Raw genomic sequence first — 19384 nt, forward strand, 5'->3', positions numbered from 1 at the left:
GTAAAACATGTAATTTCTTGTTGCCCCCAGGTGGCGCTATGACTGTAACTGAATATTGTTATGAAGATGTCTTCAGGTCAGGACTCTAATAAAACATGTGAAGTTTGGGGCAGATCAGACATTGTATGCCCGAGTTACAACAACTTCCTGTTTCATGGTGAAACATCAAACTTTGTCAGGCCGCCAGGGACACGCCCTTCAGCGAAAACTCTAGTTTTTCTCAATTTAACGTCTCAAATGCCTTTAGATTAGACTGACCAAATATGATGTTGATCTGATTAAAGTTCTAGGAGGAGTTCGTTAAAGTACAACATATGGAAATGGCAAAAACTGCCAAAATTTTGTAGAGAAAATTCTAAATATCTCACTTCCTGTTGGGTTTACAAACTTTGCAACCATGGGCTTTTTTGTAGGTATTGGGCTGTTACATCTGTCTACTGAATTTCATAACCGTACGTGAAATGTAGCACGAAGGGTGCTTAATTGAAATTTTGAGCCATTTTGCCACACCTAATTCTGAAACCCATGTCAGATGTAGATTTTCACCACTTCTGACGCGTGTGCAAAGTTTCATGAGTTTTTGAGAACGTTTAGGCCCTCAAAAATGCAATTCATTTTGGAGAAGAAGAATTGGCTGAGCAATTCCAATAGGGTCCTCACACCATCGGTGCTCGGGCCCTAATAATAAAAAAAAAAAAATTGGTAGCAGTACTTTTCAACTTAAAAAGGCATAACCTTTCCACACTTGGGTATATTGGAATTGAACATGTTAAATTACCCAGGAGAGGTGGTGATGTTAACATTTTTATATAAAAAAAATATATTATATTTACATGGACATAGTACTATTTTCCCCAAGGGTTAAATTTAGAACTTGAACTTAACTCATTTTTATAATTGGTATTTTTTGTATTAAAATGTGAATGTTGTCAATGCAGCCCTATTTATACCTAAATTTGTGTGTTGTATAGCTTCTAGAACTAATAATTGTAAATTTATATAAAGATTGGGGACAGATTGGGTGTTGTCTTAAGGTTATTTGGAGATTTTTTTTAAAGTATTTGGATATTGTGTTTGTTTTTAAATGCAAAGTAAAACTAAACTAGAAGTTTACTGAGACTTGAGTAAAATTAGGTAAGTATACTTAAATACACTTCAAAGTGTACTTTCATTAATTAAAAAATGTGCTACAAGTATTTAACAAGAAAACGATCAGTATACAAGTAAACTAGTTGTGTACTCAGTTTACTACTGTTACACTGAAAAAAATATATACACTAAAAAGTGGACCGATTTGGTCATAAGTAGTACACTTACAAGTATTATTGATATTAGTATACTTTCTACATACAATGTCTACACATTAAATTCTACATAAAAGCTAGAATGTAAATATACAAACCTCCATCACTGGCTTATTGATGACAGTATCTTGTGACAAATTAGCAATTTTGAAGAGTATATCCACAATAGCTTGGACAGTAGCAGGAGACTCTGTTATATTAACATTATTCTGTGAGGTGGCACTACTGAGGTTAGCCATAAACTCTGGAATGTCATCCACGAGCAAGGTCTATATTGCAAAAATACAAATATTAGAAATGCTTAAAATGGCTAGATGATTGTAGATGGAGATACATGATCAATAGATTACCTCAGCTGTGTTTTTAAGCTTAAAGATAACATCCACTATACAGTTGTCCTGTACTTTTGTCCAAACAGGTGGTTCACATCTGTAAGTTATGGTGCCTATATAGCCAGTTCTACAGATTCCCTTCTTTTCATCATTTGTTTTTCCAAGTCCAAGTTCTTCATTTGAACATTCATAATCTGGAGAAGAATTTGATTGAAAGTCAGAAGGAAACAGACTGTATTCAAGAATTGCTTTCAGAATATAAAATCACATTTTGAGACTTGAAAGTATACCCTTGCAAGGTGCCCCACACTATTCAGAAGCATCAAAAATAAGTGTCAAATACAGTAACTAAATAACAGGACCAAAAAAGTCAACACCACAAGATCAGGTGTGATGCGATCCATAGAAAAGTCTGCTAGTTTGTTAAAATCATCCAATGCAATTGAATCACAGTAAAAATGTATATAATTTGATGCTGAAAAGAATGAGAAACTGAAGGCTCACTTTCTGTGCTTGTCTTTACTGTGACTCTGCTCCAGCTGTAACTGTACGCAAGTAGTTGTGGCAGATCCTTGAGACGGCATGTAAAGGTTTCCTCCTTACAATCCCCACTTTTAGTAGGATGGTTTAATATGATGTCAGAGCCTGATGCAGGTACTAGAAAAAATATGAATAGCATGGAGGATTTTATAGAATGTTTAAATGAAAACTATTTAGTAACTTTTATAAAATATATAAAAATACAACCAATTTTGTATGTACAACCTGAAGTTTGTACTGCACCGTTCAGGGCCCACTCAACATTGTAGCCAGCATCAACAGAACATCTCAGTTGGACAGTGCTGTCATCACATGGGAAAACACGGTATTCATCACCCACAAAGATAGTGGGGCGTTGATTAATAATAATGTTTTGCCATTTAATGTATGGTATTGTATCCGTTTGTATGATGCATGAGTATCGACCTGCATGGGGAATAATGAACCAAATAATTATTAATACAATTATAAACATAATACTTTGTAAATGAGATGACATTCAAGACCATGTCCCAAAGTGTAGCTTAATTTTGATTGATCTATGTCATAATATGGTATCATATAGTATAACATATGCTATAGGATATCAGTTCTAATATAATTTAATATAACTATAGTAAAGTTTTACAGTAGTCGTTTTAAAACAGGACTAACAGCTGTCAAACACTTAACTTTGCCATGTAAGATAAAGAGGACAAAGATAAATCCCACGTCACTCACCACTGTCACTTTCACTAGTGTTTTTCACAGTGAGAATGCTATTGTTGTTTGAAAGGGTGTATCTTGTGTTGTCCAGTGCAGGATCTTTGTTATTCACTATCCATTTTATTGGTCCTTTTGCAAAGTCTGGCTGTGTACAGTTCAGGTTCAGCTTTTGCAGAGGATATAAATTACCTGTTGTGAAATCTGTTTGTTCTGAAAATAAAACCATACAGCTCATATAATTCAACAGTGAACAAAGACAAACAATAGCATAATAAATATGATAGATATAAGTAGGGATGTCCAGATCCGATCACGTGATCGGAAATCGGAAATCGGGCCAGATCATCTGGAAAGGCACCATCAATCATGTGGTTTCAGACTCGATCGGAATTGGACGTTACCTCCTGATCAGGACTCGGATATATGTATTAGGGGTGCAAAGGTAAAAAAAAATTCAAACCGTATGGTTCTCCACTTATGGTTCGCTACGCACTTGCACCGCGGCCCATCTCGAATGACGACGCATCTGTTAATATGGTTTTTTTAAAATAGCAACGTGGAAAACAGACAGAGTTCAGATAATGTATGTTTCAGTCGATGGATGCGCAAAGCGTTAATACAACAATAATCAGAAAGTGTGGACAAAACAGTCATTCTTTGTAAATTGTTGACTGCGAGTGCTCTCTGCTCCAATGTCCAGTCATTTACGCCGTCATCACCCGGGTCGGGATCGGATCGGGACCCGGCATCTCAAAATCAAATGACTCGGACTCGAGGGCAAAAAACATAATCGGGACATCCCTAGATATAAGAAATGTGAAGGGTTTTAGATTAGGCACTGACGACCCTTACCACTTTTAGCAAAAGCATCTGCAGCTAAAATGATTCCTTGTGCTTTTAGAGACTCAGAGACTGCTGTGTTTGCTGCTGTAAAATCAAGGTTGTTGGACGTTGCACTTATTGCGTAGTCTGCTATAACACTACCAGGCCTGTAGAACGAAACACAAACCACACCAATGTGAAAACACTGGGTTAACACTGGATTTTTTTTTTTTTTTTAATGCAGTGATAAAAAAACGGGAATGTTGAGTCAAAAAATGTTACAATTTAAAGATCACACCTGAAGCCACTGACTTCTGTAGATCCAGGAATGTAGCCATTTAGCTGCTTAGAATAAGTTGTGTCAATCTGTAAAAAGCAAAAGTACCCAATGTATGCTTGTAAATGTGTTGCAATGATACAAATTAAGTTATTTTGTGTATTAATATGACATTACTATGTTATATGTATACAGTATTCGGATCAACCTCTCTCCTTTAAGACCTTGCAAAGAGGTTGTTATTGAAGGATACAATATATGTTTCTGACTGTTAAAGGGTTAGTTCCCCCAAAAATGAAAATTCTGTCATTAATTACTCACCCTTATGTTGTTCCACAACCATAAGACCTTCGTTCATCTTCGTAGCACAAATTAAAGGGCACCTATTATGCTAATTTTCCCTCGATACTGAAGCCTTTTTCAATAACGCAGTGTAACTGCACAGCCATTGGTTCAAACTGGGAAACTTTTTGAACCAATGACGGCAAGTTGGAACTGCGTGAGCCTATGGCGATGCAACGTGCCAAAGCCCGCCAGAATGAGCGGGGTGTCTGAGCATTTCGCCATGTGAAACATTTTGAAATGTCATGTCAAATATTGGCTCATTTTGGAATTCATGAGAGCTACACATTCCAAAAAAGTGGGACAGGTAGCAATAAGAGGCCGGAAAAGTTAAATATACATATAAGGAACAGCTGGAGGACCAATTTGCAACTTATTAGGTCAATCGGCAACATGATTGGGTATAAAAAAAGCCTCTCAGAGTGGCAGTGTCTCTCAGAAGTAAAGATGGGCAGAGGATCACCCAATGCTGCGGCGAAAAATAGTGGAGCAATATCAGAAAGCAGTTTCTCAGAGAAAAATTGCAAAGAGTTTGAAGTTATCATCATCTACAGTGCATAATATCATCCAAAGATTCAGAGAATCTGGAACAATCTCTGTGCGCAAGGGTCAAGGCCGGAAAACCATACTGGATGCCCGTGATCTTCAGGCCCTTAGATGGCATATCTAAACATGATCCAGAAGTGCAGGCGTTTTCTCTGGGCCAAGGCTCATTCAAAATGGACTGTGGCAAAGTGAAAAACTGTTCTGTGGTCAGACAAATCAAAATTTGAATTTCTTTTTGGAAAACTGGGACGCCATATCATCCGGACTAAAGAGGACAAGGACAACCCAAGATGTTATCAGCGCTCAGTTCAGAAGCCTGCATCTCTGATGGTATGGGGTTGCATGAGTGCGTGTGGCATGGGCAGCTTACACATCTGGAAAGGCACCATCAATGCTGAAAGGTATATCCAAGTTCTAGAACAACATATGCTCCCATCCAGACGTCGTCTCTTTCAGGGAAGACCTTGCATTTTCCAACATGACAATGCCAGACCACATACTGAATCAATTACATCATCATGGCTGCGTAGAAGAAGGATCCGGGTACTGAAATGCCCAGCCTGCAGTCCAGATTTTTCACCCATAGAAAACATTTGGCGCATCATAAAGAGGAAGATGCAACAAAGAAGACCTAAGACAGTTGAGCAACTAGAAGCCTGTATTAGACAAGAATGGGACAACATTCCTATTCCTAAACTTGAGCAACTTGTCTCCTCAGTCCCCAGACATTTGCAGACTGTTATAAAAAGAAGAGGGGATGCCACACAGTGGTAAACATGGCCTTGTCCCAGCTTTTTTGAGATGTGTTGATGCCATGAAATTTAAAATCAACTCATTTTTTCCCTTAAAATGATACATTTTCTCAGTTTAAACATTTGATATGTCATCTATGTTGTATTCTGAATAAAATATTGAAATTTGAAACTTCCACATCATTGCATTCTGTTTTTATTCACAATTTGTACAGTGTCCCAACTTTTTTGGAATTGGTTTGTATTATTCACAATATGGAAAGAGGAAATAAAACATAGTTTGTTAAGAGCATGACTCAAACATGCCATTAATGTGCTTTTTCAAGTCTCTTTTATTTCTCTTTATTTTCCTCTTTTATTTTTTTGAGTTATTTTTGCAAGTTGGTGAATGAAAATACTAGCCAGGTTACGTGTCACTACTCAGCTTTATTAATTTATCAAAAGTAAAACAGCACCACACAAATGTGTTTTTTTTTTTTGTTAATGACTGTCCTACTAAAGGATTTAACACAAAGTAACAGCTCACTACCAGTTACAAAAGACACTGTAACAGTCAATTGGCAATTTTTTTTTCATCAAATAATTTCTTAAATTATCCTTTGACTATGTTCTGGCGCATCATCTAGTGCCGCCCCCTGTCCTATGCCTTCCCTATTCAACTTACGGAAAAAAATGTAACTGACATGATGACAGTTTACACTTTCTTTGGAACTTGAATATAGAAGGCAGTCTGGCGGAAGTTACATATTTTACTTCAAAACTTGTTGAATATGAACACTGCAGTCACGTCGACTATTTTAACAATGTCTTTAGTACCTTTCTGGACCTTTAAAGCGGTGGTTAAAATTGTGTTTCGAAGATGAACGAAGATCTTACGTGTTTGGGACGTCATGAGGGTGAGTAATTAATTTCATAATTTTCATTTTTGGGTAAACAAACTTCTTAAGTGGTGGTTGGAGAAAAAATAAATAATTAAATAAAAAGTAACTAAAAATAATAAAATGTATGTTATGACTTCGTCAAAGTTATATTCAAGTTGTATTTTTTGTATTAAAGCAACAAAAATGAAATGCTCTTTTTCATAAATTGCACAAACAATTAAATATGAAACGGAGTACTTACGGATTTTTTTATTTTTCCAGATAAATCTTTGTAATTCTCACTATTACTGTCAGTAAGACTGGTGTCAAAAGGCTGATTTATTCTCATTGACATTCTAACAGCTGTAAAACAAGTGTACATTAATGTGCATTGCATCAACAAGTTTAAGCCACAATCCTCAATCCTTAAAACAACACTAATACTAAAATATTAAAATTACACAGTTATGGGTATGCAAGATGAACATTGGTGAAAATTATTTCCTGTTATTTTGACATGCATTACAACACAAAATATCATCTTAATTCAGACATAATTTATTTTTGTTCAAGATTTAAATTTATATTCAAAGTACTTGCTCTACACAGCTGAATAAAAAAAAAATAGTACAACAAAAATATGAATATCATTTTATCTGCATGAAACAAAAAAATTAAAAAGCAATGGGTTTATCAATCTAAAATTTGTTTTCTTAAACATGAGAAACAATAAATGAATTTGATGTACTTGTGTCTTAATATTGCTAGAGGCCAAAAATGTGAAATAAACTGATATGACTTGGTTTTCAATATATATGTTGTCATTGACAAAATATATGTCTAAAGAGATTACGTGTCAATTTAAACAGGTTTAAACAGATTTCAGCAACAGTTCTCAATATTAATACACATTTTCACCATTATCATGCAGTTGTGCTATATATCAGAATTTGTTGTGCTGGGCATACCTGCATTTGTCGTTTTTCTTGTTGTTGATGATGGTGTTGTTGTTGGTGTTGTTGATGATGGTGTTGTTGGTGTTGTTGATGATGGTGTTGTTGATGATGGTGTTAATGGTGTTGGTGTTGATGGTGTTGTTGATGATGGTGTTAATGGTGTTGTTGATGATGGTGTTTGTGGTGTTGATGATGGTGTTAGTGGTGTTGATGGTGTTGGTGTTAATGGTGTTGTTGATGATGGTGGTCGTGATGGTGTTGTAGGTGTCAATGGTGTTGATGATGATGGTGTTGTTGGTGTTAATGGTGTTGATGATGGTGTTGTTGGTGTTGGTTGTGGTGGTGTTGGTGGTGGAGCTGTTGATGGGGTTACTCTTGTAGCTGAAAAAAAATTCAACTTCCCCTTGAGCCTATAAATTCTTTAAATCTTGTAAAATCTTTATAACAACACTGACAAATTTGAACCACACACAAATGAACTAAGCAGAAATTCATTTATATCTGGAAAGGGAATAACACATTTCAGAACAATATCTCAATATTTGAAATAATTAAAAAGGTTATTATTGAAGGTAAGAGTATACATGTGTGAAGCTAAAACCCACTTCTACATTTCAGTCAGGACCACTCTGTTTGATTAAGATTATTTGTAGAGGCTCTGAACCATAGTTTATTGGTGGCAGACTTCGCTCTGAAGGGTTCAGATTCTGAGCTGTTCACGAGCAAACCTTGCTGAGGTTTGAACCCCCCTGAAACCTAAGGCAATTAACCAGAATTTTTTTCATCAGCAACAGTTAAATAATTGCATGTGGTAGTAATAGTAAATACTGCAACGAGATTGGACAAGAATGAGCAACAATGAGCTGAATAGATAGATATCTCTCATGGACAAGCAACTATGTAACGTCTGGACCAATCAGCCACACAATTATTCATTGTATTTAATGAATTACCCATAAACTCACTCTCCCTATCAAAGTTCTCTGAACTCATCCCCCTAAAACTGTAACCAGCATCCCAATGTTGCTAGCACACAGGCCAACCTAGGTGTCCTGTTACAGTTATATGGTACTTTTATGATCCAGAAGAATGCTGTAGAGACTAGTGACTCATTCTTTCTGAGAATGACAAATAAACTCTCTTAATCCTATGTATTCTCTATATAACCACTTGGGAAATGTATAAACATGTATCCAAGTTTCCCATCTCATGACTTTCCTTTTATAGGCTTTATTCTATGTATTAATTCTCTCTTTTGAACTACTTTGGTATTAATGTTCCATAGTTGCAAATGTATAGTTAACTGAGATCACATTGGCAGCATGCTTGGTATCTACGGACTCCAACTTTCATTTCCTATTTGGTAATTTATGTCACATGTTACTAACTCTGTGACACATTAGTATTATAAGAATCTAGAAGGTTATTCTCTCATTCATCCAATCCAGTGTCTTATGCTAATATCTTGCTACAGAACAAAGACTTGTAAAACTTCCCTCTGAAAGGGGAACTCCTTATTGGCTCAGACACCTCAAGAGGGTGTGACATCTTCACCCCTTATATTCACTGATCACAAGGAACCCCCTCTCTTCCTGCTCTTCCTCCTCTTCTTCTCTTTTACTGATGAATGCTGACGTCAAGATGATGCTTTAAGAAGCTAGAAGCTTCTAAGGAACCCCAAGCTTGTGCCAGGCCTCGGCCTAGACCTTCCATTCACCAAAGATCCTCTGAATCCAGCCGGTTCTCTTTCGTCAAGAAAATATCAGCAAAGATTCAACAGGAGCCTCCACAAATTGCATCAGGACAGTTTTAATTCAACTTGGAGAGACATGCAAGTATCAAACTTAGTCTCATTATCGGATACATTGAGTATCCTTACCCCTTTTAAAGAAGGGCCTGTTAAAACTAAACTGATGGTTTGCTCAAGGCTGTTGATCTGCTGAATGTCCAACAATGCTGTAACTTCTTGCTTCCTGTACTTTGCTTTCTCTCTCTCTCTTGGTAAACTGTATGCATGTATGTGTGTGAATGTTAGAGTAGTTTAAGTGTTTAGTCTAGTTAATAAAGTCTTGTTCATGTCACACGTAAGGTTGTCCGTGTTTTGCGCTCATGTACGGGAGTCCCTATTCATGTCGGTCCTGACTACAGGCTTTTAGTAGAATAAGATTGTTATTTCCCATAACCTGGAAATGAACATTTCTTAGTTAATAAACAATTAACACTGTGTGTTCATTGAACAACAGGTTAATTGATTGTAATATTAATTTTATTACATTAAGTTAATTTTATTGACTGATTAAAATATTAATAATTAATTATAACTAGTTATGATTAATTATTCATATTTATTTTGAGCTAATTTGCTACAACTATGATCATGTGCCTGCAAAAGGAGGAGTTGGGGATGGAGGATGGGTGACCGCATGTCCGTGCGACAGACTAAGGTAAGTTAACGAGTTCGTTTGCCCATATAATCTTTAGGGTATTAGGTTAGCTAATTTGGCTTGCTGTCCACTGAGGAGGGGCTCGATGAAGCATCTTCAACTCGAGCTCTGATTCACCCCCCAGTGAATAAATAGGATGTGATTACATAGGGCAAGGTACCTGAAATGAAGGTGGAGTTTGGGGAGGTGGAGGGATGCTGAAACAGCTGAGACTGAAGAGAGGTAAGCAGCTGCTTATATACTCTGACTGTTGATTGGAAGATTAGATGCTCGCTCCTCCCTAAATTACGTTTAGGAACTTCACTAAGTGTACGGATGAGCTTATATGTCTTGATTACTTGTTTGTAGAAGGACTTACAGATCAGTTTAGCCTCAGCTTATGGCTGGCTGTCATGCCGTGGTCTGTCTGCACTTAAGCTCTATTCAGTCGCTTATTTTACATTTGTTATGTGTTATATCTTTTCTACATGCTTACAATTGCATGGGTTATGTAGCGTCTGGACCAATCAGCCACACAATTATTCATTGTATTTAATGAATTACCCATAAACTCACTCTCACTATCAAAGTTCTCTGAACTCATCCCCCTAAAACTGCAACCAGCATCCCAAGTGTAGATAGCACACAGGCACAACTAGGTGTCCTGTTACAGTTATATGGTACTTTTATGATCCAGAAGAATGCTGTAGAGACTAGTGACTCATTGTTCCTGAGAAGGACAAATAAACTCTCTTAATCCTATGTATTCTCTATATAACCACTTGGGAAATGTATAAACATGTATCCAATTTTCCCATCTCATGACTTTCCTTTTATAGGCTTTATTCTATGTATTAATTCTCTCTTTTGAACTATTTTGGTATTAATGTTCCATAGTTGCAAATGTATAGTTAACTGAAATCACATTGGCAGCATGTTTGGTATCTACGGACTCCAACTTTTATTTCCTATTTGGTCATTTATGTTACATGTTACTAACTCTGTGACATGTTAGTATTATAGGAATCTAGAAGGTTATTCTCTCATTCATCCAATCCAGTGTCTTATGCTAATATCATGCTACAGAACAAAGACTCGTAAAACTTCCCTCTGAAAGGGAAACATCTTATTGGCTCAGACACCCCAAGAGGGTGTGACATCTTCACCCCTTTTATTCACTGTTCACAAGATCAAACCCCCTTCTCTTCCTGCTCTTGCTCCTTTTCTTCTCTTTTACTGACAAATGCTGATGTCAAGATGATGCTTTAAGAAGCTAGAAGCTTCTAAGGAACCCCAAGCTTGTGCCAGGCCTCGGCCTAGACCTTCCATTCACCAAAGATCCTCTGAATCCAACTGGTTCTCTTTCATCAAGACAATATCAGCAAAGATTCAACGGAAGCCTCCACAAATTGCATCAGGACAGTTTTAATTCAACTTGGAGAGATATGCAAGCATCAAACTTAAGCCGAGTTCAGACTGCACGATTTTAGCCCCGATTTTGGCTCGCCGACAGGTTTTGAGAAATCGCCGACAAATGCCCGAAATCACAGGCAAATCGGTGCTCGTTCACGCGAGTGACAATCACGCAGTGTGAATGAGCAAAGACGCGATCTGATAGAATCGCCGACGAGTCGACGACACCCGTGAGATATTTGGCATGCTAAATATCTGGACCTGTCGGCGATTCAAAATCCTGCAGTGTGAAAAGTGTTCTGACTGAAAACTACATCGGCGATGACTGACAGCCAATGAGAGAGCAAGATACAGAGCAGCGGGGAGTTTGGGGAGGAGTTATAGACCACATTATCAGCAAGCATGGCTTCATTCACATAAACATTACAATTCTATCAAACAGAAACAAAGCACAAACATTTGCTTGACCATCCGCAACAGCAGCACATTGAAAAGTTACGTATTTAGCTCCAACTGTCATTGAGAAACACACAATCCTTGTACTTTGCGTCTCCCCAAACATTTCCTCCATATTCTTCTTTTCTTTGTATTGTTTTCGCTGCAAATCAGCGCACAGGCAATTCATATTTCAAGCTTCTTGCGGACTACTATTTTTAATAATAATCCCACCGTGTGTCTCAATCAGCACCCTAATTCAGTAGTCAGGGCACTGATCAGGGTATCAGCCACATTCACTTTCATTATGTACTGATTCACTACCTAGGGAGCTAGGGAGCTGATTGAGACGCAGGGCCAGTCTCACGTGAGAACTCTGGTCTTGCGCGCGTTGTTTCCTTGTCAGGTCTCGCGTGTGTTTGGTTGTGAAACGTTGTTTGCGTGCCAGACAGATTTGTCGGCGATTCTTCCTATTGTAAAGTCACGCAGTGTGAAACCTTCTGTCGCCGATCCATCGTGCAGTATGAACGCAGCAGCGACTGAATGCTGGCCAAGATAGTCATGCAGTGTGAAAAGAACAGTGACCCGACTGCTTTGAAAATCGTGCAGTCTGAACTCGGCTTTAGTCTCATTATTTGATACATTGAGTATCTTTACCCCTTTTAAAGAAGGGCCTGTTAAAACTAAACTGATGGTTTGCTCAAGGCTGTTGATCTGCTGAATGTCCAACAATGCTGTAACTTCCTGCTTTACTGTACTCTGCTTTAGCTCTCTCTCTCTCTGGGTAAACTGTATGCACGGATTTGTGTGAATGTTAGAGTAGTTTAAGTGTTTAGTCTAGTTAATAAAGTCTTGTTCATGTCACACGTAAGGTTGTCTGTGCTTTGCCCTCATATACGGGAGTCCCTATTCATGTCGATCCTGACTACAGGCTTTTAGTAGAATAAGATTGTTATTTCCCATAACCTGGAAATTAACATTTCTTAGTTAATAAACAATTAACACTGTGTGTTCACTGAACAACAGGTTAATTGATTGTAATATTAATTTTATTACATTAAGTAAATTTTATTAACTGATTAAAATATGAATAATTAATTATAACTAGTTATGATTAATTATTCATATTTATTTTGAGCTAATTTGCTACAGTTACTAGAGCTGACTGGTTGATTCCTGTTTGTAACAGTAAAACCACTCAAGCAGGAACAGATGTAACAGACTTTTAATTGTGTTGGTTAAAAAATGCAATGGTCACTATCATAAAAAAACCTATTTATCCTAATGCTTATGTGCCTTAAAGGATTAGTCCACATTTTAAAATAAAATTTTCCTGATAATTTACTCACCACCATGTCATCCAAGATGTCCATTCTTTCTTCAGTCGAAAAGAAATTAAGGTTTTTGATGAAAACATTCCAGGATTATTCTCCTTATAGCGGACTTTAATGGACTCCACTGTTCCCTGTTCTACTTATGGAGCGAACACGGCGCCAGTGCGTTTTTTTTCGCAGCTTAAGCTTTTTGAAGAATATGGAAAACGGAATGGCGGAACCACTTGCAAGACGATCATTTGTGTTCATAAAGCATATACAGATATATTTTTTTTAGAAAATGATGATCGTTTTGCTAGATAAGACCCTTATTCCTCGTCTGGTATGGTTTAAAGCCCCTTTAAGCAGCACTGAAACTGTCATTTTGACCTTCAACCATTTGGAGTCCACTGAAGTCCATTATAAGGAGAATAATCCTGGAATGTTTTCATCAAAAACCTTAATTTCTTTTCGACTGAAGAAAGAAAGACATGAACATCTTGGATGACATGGGGTGAGTAAATTATCAGGAAAATTTTATTTGAAAGTGGACTAATCCTTTAATTTACAATAACTGACATGAAAAAAGCGCTCAAGATTATACAAATATCTGATTAGAGAATATACCTGTACATGTGTTGTTGATGCTGATAGGAAGACTTGAATTTGTTGCAGTAAATCCATTTGAACACAAGCAACTGTAACTTCCCATCTGATTTGTGCAGGTGGAATTTGGACCACATACAGATGGACTGAACTGACATTCATCTATATCTGGAAAGGGAACACATTTCAGAAAAATAGTTCAATATTTCAAATGTTTTATAGTACTTAGTAAAAACCTAAATATTTGAAACTATTCTAACAACCATATCAAAAATGTGATAATGCAAATTCAGTGAATCACCTCTCTGGCAAAGCGGACCCTCTGAAGGGAGAGCTTGAATACATCCACAAGTGCCTCCCACAATGCCATCACACACCTGATAGGCTCTGCAGGTGTCATTGGGCCAGAAATGATGCTCCTCACACTTGCACTCATATACCGTTTCATTCAACCCACACACTGTAACACAATGGTAAGGTATGACAGTTGCTATGGACAACAGTGGCTCAATGCTGCAGTTAACCAGTCAAATTAAATAATCCCAAGAGCCATTTAATTAAGTTTAATATATCATTGGCAAATGTTATATTTTCACCTGACATGAATTAATCATTCTGCTCTCACCAGTAGTCATGTCAATTTCTTTGATATTTATGCTGTTGCTCAGAGTCAAAGGCAGGCTGATATTTCCGATGAGTTTCCGTAAGTTGTTCACCAGAAACAAGTCCAGGAAACTCACATCAATTTCAGTCTCAAACTTAAACTCAGAAAGCGGTGCTGCAAGAACAAACAGAAAAAGTTTGAGCAAAACAAGCGGTACAATTATATTCTTATGTTAAAAACATCTCCAAAAATATTTCTCCTTCAGGAATCATACAGTTTTCAGTTAAATAAAATGATTAACTCTATTAACTATTAACTCCATAGCAATAAATTCATTGTATGTATTTAAGTCTTGACTCTATTCACTACAAGAAGCCATAAATGTAAAATAAACTGAAATGATTTGGTGTCAAAATATAGATGTATGGTCACTGACTTAATATCTATAAAAAGGGCTTCAGTCTGCACTGAATGAACAGGTTTCAGCAACAGTTCTCATTACTAATACAAATCTTCACCATCATTACATACAGCTGTGCTATATATCAGAATTTGTTTTACTGGACATACTTGTTGTTGTCGTTGTTGTTCTTGTTGATGGTGATGGTGTTGATGGCGTTGTTGCTGATGGTGGTAAAGAATAAAATGAAGAAAACTTGCATGATTGTTTTGAAAATTCAGCATAATCTTTTCTGCCTATACAATCTTGTAAAATCAGCAGTTACATCACTCTAAAAAATGCTGGGTTAAAAACAACCCAAGTTGGGTTGGGAAATGGACAAACCCAGCAATTGGGTTGTTTTAACCCAGTGATTGGGTTAAATGTTTGCCCAACGTGCTGGGTAGTTTTATTTAACTCAACTATTGTATAAAAATTACTGTATTGCTTGCTTAAAATGAACCCAAAATATGCTGGAAATTAACATTTATTAATATGTTTAACAAATGAGCATTTATTAATAAGATAATGAATAATAAGCAATAAACATTTATTAAATTGCTTATTAATAAATGTACACCTTTTGATTATTATTGTTGCCTCTAGTAATTATGTGTCTGATTTTTAATTTCTCACCTATTTTGGATTCATTTTAAGCCAGCCATATAGTCATTTTTAAACAATAGTTAGGTTAAATAAAACTACCCAGCAGGTTGGGCAAACATTTAACCCAACCACTGGGTTAAAACAACCCAATTGCTGGGTTTGTCCATTTTCAACCCAACTTGGGTTGTTTTTAACCAAACATTTTTTAGAGTGATGTCTCCTGATGTTCCAAGCAACTGACACATGTTGTAAAAGTTCTAAAGAGCAAATTTTATCTTCCACTGGGACAAGACATTTAAGCTATGTTCATTTTTTAAATATTAAACGAAAATAAAATCACCGGCATATGTGAAATGAGCTATACGAATAAACTTGATGCACCTTACCAAGTCTAATAGCAAGCACCAACTGTGTTAAATAGAATTTGATGTGTAAGCAAAAAGGTAGCCTATCTGTCCTACAGCATTTTTTCTACTAACATGTTATTTCTTTTATAAACAAAGCTTTGTGCTTCTCTCGTGTCATAATATTCCCTTAAAATAGCATTCACATAAAAAAAGTCTTTTGGCGTATTGTTGCCAGTGCTACTCAGCCACTGCGGTGGTGGGGTTGTCAAGTTTTCCAGCACAACCCCAGTTACTGGTGCTGATTGGTTGATTCATATTTGTTACAGTAAAAACACTCAAGCAGGAACAGTTATAACTCCCAAATGAGTTTGTGCAACAAGAGTTTGGACCACAGAACTCTGATGTCTTAAGACATTCATTCACATCTTTATTACATGAAGATAAACAGTTAAAAATGCGCAAAAATGTCATGGTCAGTGTCATAAAAAATATCCAAATGCTTATGTGCCTTAATTTACAATAACTGTAAAAATAGACTATACCTGTACATGTGTTGTTGATGCTGATGGGAAGATTTGAGTTTGTTGCAATGAATCCACCCGAACACGAGCAATTGTAGCTTCCCAATTCATTTATGCAGGTGGAATTTGGACCACATACAGATGGACTGAACTGACATTCATCTATATCTGGAAAGGAAACACATTTCAGAAAAGCAATTCAATATTTCACATGTTTTATAGTATTTAGTAAAGACCTAAATATTTGAAACTATTCTAACAACTACAACGTCAACCATATCAAAAATGTGATAATGCAAATTCAGTGAATCACCTCTCTGGCAAAGCGGACCCTCTGAAGGGAGAGCTTGAATACATCCACAAGTTCCTCCCACAATGCCATCACACACCTGATAGGCCCTGCAGGTGTCATTGGGCCAAACATGATGCTCCTCACACTTGCACTCATATACTGTTTCATTCAACCCACACACTGTAACACAATGGTAAGGTATGACAGTAATGTTACAGTTATAAATTAATTTTTAAACTTAATATTTTACTTATTCAAAAATAATCAAGTTGAACAGGACCTTATATGACCCTGAACGGGGCTATTTTGTAATAACGACCAGCTAACAGTATTTATTCCACACTAGAAGATTGCTTTCCACATTTACAAATATCTGATAATGTTGATATGAGATTAAAGTAACGTTACTTTATTTATTATCCAGCTTGTATTTTGTCTTTGTCAAACTAGAAAACCTAAACAATAGGCTATTACACTATTAACGGATACATTATTATTACAAATTCATATTCTTTACTGACTAGTTAGCTAACATTTTTAGCAACAATGTTACGTGCCTTTCTCTATTTTACATTCTTTCTCAATTTGTTTTTCTTGCCAGTTTGTTGTTCTTCCAAGCGACGTGTGTTTTCTTCCTTTAATTAAGGACTTCTGACATTCCAGCAATTTATCAGAAGATTTGTGATATAATCAGATGGCAGGATGGTGCAATTTAGCGAGACCGCGGAGTGATACGAAGATGTGAAAGACGTTGCTATGGACAACAACCGCTCACTGCTACGATTAACCAATCAAATTCAAGTACTCCAGATAGTATTTCCAGATTTAATTAATTTTAATATTTCTTTAACAAATGTTTAATTATCACCTGACATGAATGACACATTCTGCTCTCACCAGTAGTCATGTCGATATCTGTGACATTTATGCTGTTGCTCAGAGTCAAAGGCAGGCTGACATTTCTGATGAGACTCCGTAAGTAGTTCACCACAAACAAGTCAAAGACACTTACATCAATTTCAGTCTCATACTCATACTTGGAAAGTGGTAAAGGTAGTACTGCAAGAACAAACAGAAGCAGGTTGAGCAGAACAGTAAAATTATATTATTATAATGAACACACCATTCAGATTTCAGTTAAATAAAATACAAATTATCAATTAACTTCATTAGAATGTCACATCTTCAGTGTTCTTTGCAAACAGAAAACCAAGAATATAATTACTCTTAATAGCCAAGTACACAAGGCTGTTAAAAATAGGAAAATATTGTTTTTGCACAACTTTGCAAGTACTATACTTCACCTTGGCAGAACTGTCCATCAGTTGGAAGGCCATTGATACATGTACATGAACCATCAGTGATGACATCACAGGCCTCGTACGAGTGACACGTGTCATTCGGCCAAACAAACAGATCCTCACATTTACACTGATACTGCGTTTGGTTCAATGAACACACTGAAATGCATAGGAGTATAATACTTTAATTAAGATTAGATATCAGTCAGCATGTTTGTTTTTATAACTTTAGTAGTATCACTAATTGTAGGTTAATTGTCACTTTATTGACATCAGAAGGATTTTAGCTGATGAATGATGATGGATTTAACAGGCTCACCTGTTGAAATGTTCAAAGCTGTAATTTCAGTACCATTGTCCACTTGAACTGGAAGTGTAACAGCGGTCACAGAAGATCTGATTTCATTGATCGCAACCGTTTCGGATACATTCATTTCCACAACTATAATGTATTCAACTGGATCTATACATATGGAAACATAATGTGATTTTAAAAACAATGTGCGCAATAGGCCTTTACTCTTAAAGCAAAACAATGACAAGCAACTTTCTCAAAACAAATGGCCTATTTAATAACATAATTAATCTTAATACATCAAACTATTATTAGGACATTGTATTGAGTAGAGGACAAAACTGTGAATCAGACCTGCACTTCTTCGTCTTATATGATGCACTGGCTCATCTGTGTAGTTAAACTGGAATGATGCGAAAAGAAAAAATGTTTTCATTGCAGACTTTCAATGAAGTTTTACACGTTTATTATTATTATTATTTGTTTCTTATGCTTTAAATAATGTAATGACATGAAAAAATATAAAAAAATAAATAAATAAATAAAAAAATTCCCCCAGGTCTTAGGAGGTTAAAAAGACTGTACAGTTCATCATCCAACTTTATGATTTTTATTGCTATATGATAATATTTATTAAACAACCTTTCCCTACCTGTAAATCCATATTTATTTCTGAAAAACTGAGAGTTCCCACAACACACCCATGGTTCAGCAGGATAGCCATGATGACTCCTAATAGGTATTTTAATATTTTACCTGAAATTGAGAAATTATACATTTTCTTAATGTTGGCATGAAACGGAATTTGTGACTGTCTATTCTTCCATATTGTGGCATTTATCAAAATGCAATGGCTTCTCAAACAAAACAAAAAAAAATGTAGGACGGGACTTGATTTTGTCCATCGAGACCGTAAAAAGTCTAAATTGAGGAGGGAGGAGGCCCTGGAGGACGATGAGGGAGGAGAAGAATATGGTGGGAGGAACCAAGGAGGAGATGATGGGAGAATCCAGAGCGGAGACGGGAGGAGCCAGAGGATGACCCAGAGAAGAAACATGAAGGCCCACGGTGGAGCCGATGGAGGAAGAAGCCATGTTAGAGCCTTGGTTGAGAGGCAGGGCTGCACCAGGGAGACCAGTAAACCAGGGAGGCAGAGCCAGTGGAGGTGTAGAACCATGCAAAGCAGAAGAGCTGAAAACACAGGGTGACATCACTGGTCTGGAGAGCCACAGACAGGCGTGACTGTGGTAGAGACGTGGGCTTGGCAGGCCTAGGTGGACTCGTGGTTACTGAGGATGATGGTGGAACCGAAGGGAAGGAGGAGCCCAGCGGAGCCAGATGGGTGGAGGATCA

At 36.7% G+C, this 19384-nt stretch overlaps 1 protein-coding gene across 1 annotated transcript in view; it reads right to left on the reverse strand.

The window, feature by feature from the left end:
- LOC137018831 (adhesion G protein-coupled receptor F5-like) overlaps positions 1 to 19384 on the reverse strand; it is a 32345-nt gene that overhangs the window by 4152 nt on the left and 8809 nt on the right. Inside the window, exons 3-17 of the mRNA XM_067383559.1 lie at positions 18975 to 19222; positions 18056 to 18199; positions 17740 to 17895; positions 17333 to 17494; positions 16457 to 16615; positions 16165 to 16311; positions 14252 to 14404; positions 13928 to 14086; positions 13648 to 13794; positions 11816 to 11870; positions 7449 to 7817; positions 3734 to 3870; positions 2897 to 3091; positions 1655 to 1830; positions 1403 to 1573 (exon numbers count right to left, since the gene is read on the reverse strand). Coding sequence (XP_067239660.1) covers positions 1403 to 1573; positions 1655 to 1830; positions 2897 to 3091; positions 3734 to 3870; positions 7449 to 7817; positions 11816 to 11870; positions 13648 to 13794; positions 13928 to 14086; positions 14252 to 14404; positions 16165 to 16311; positions 16457 to 16615; positions 17333 to 17494; positions 17740 to 17895; positions 18056 to 18199; positions 18975 to 19222 — 2578 coding nt within the window. The remainder of the gene's footprint in view (positions 1 to 1402; positions 1574 to 1654; positions 1831 to 2896; positions 3092 to 3733; positions 3871 to 7448; positions 7818 to 11815; positions 11871 to 13647; positions 13795 to 13927; positions 14087 to 14251; positions 14405 to 16164; positions 16312 to 16456; positions 16616 to 17332; positions 17495 to 17739; positions 17896 to 18055; positions 18200 to 18974; positions 19223 to 19384) is intronic.

The sequence above is a fragment of the Chanodichthys erythropterus genome, chromosome 4 (assembly GCF_024489055.1).
Source record: "Chanodichthys erythropterus isolate Z2021 chromosome 4, ASM2448905v1, whole genome shotgun sequence".
Classification (NCBI taxonomy): Eukaryota; Metazoa; Chordata; class Actinopteri; order Cypriniformes; family Xenocyprididae; genus Chanodichthys; species Chanodichthys erythropterus.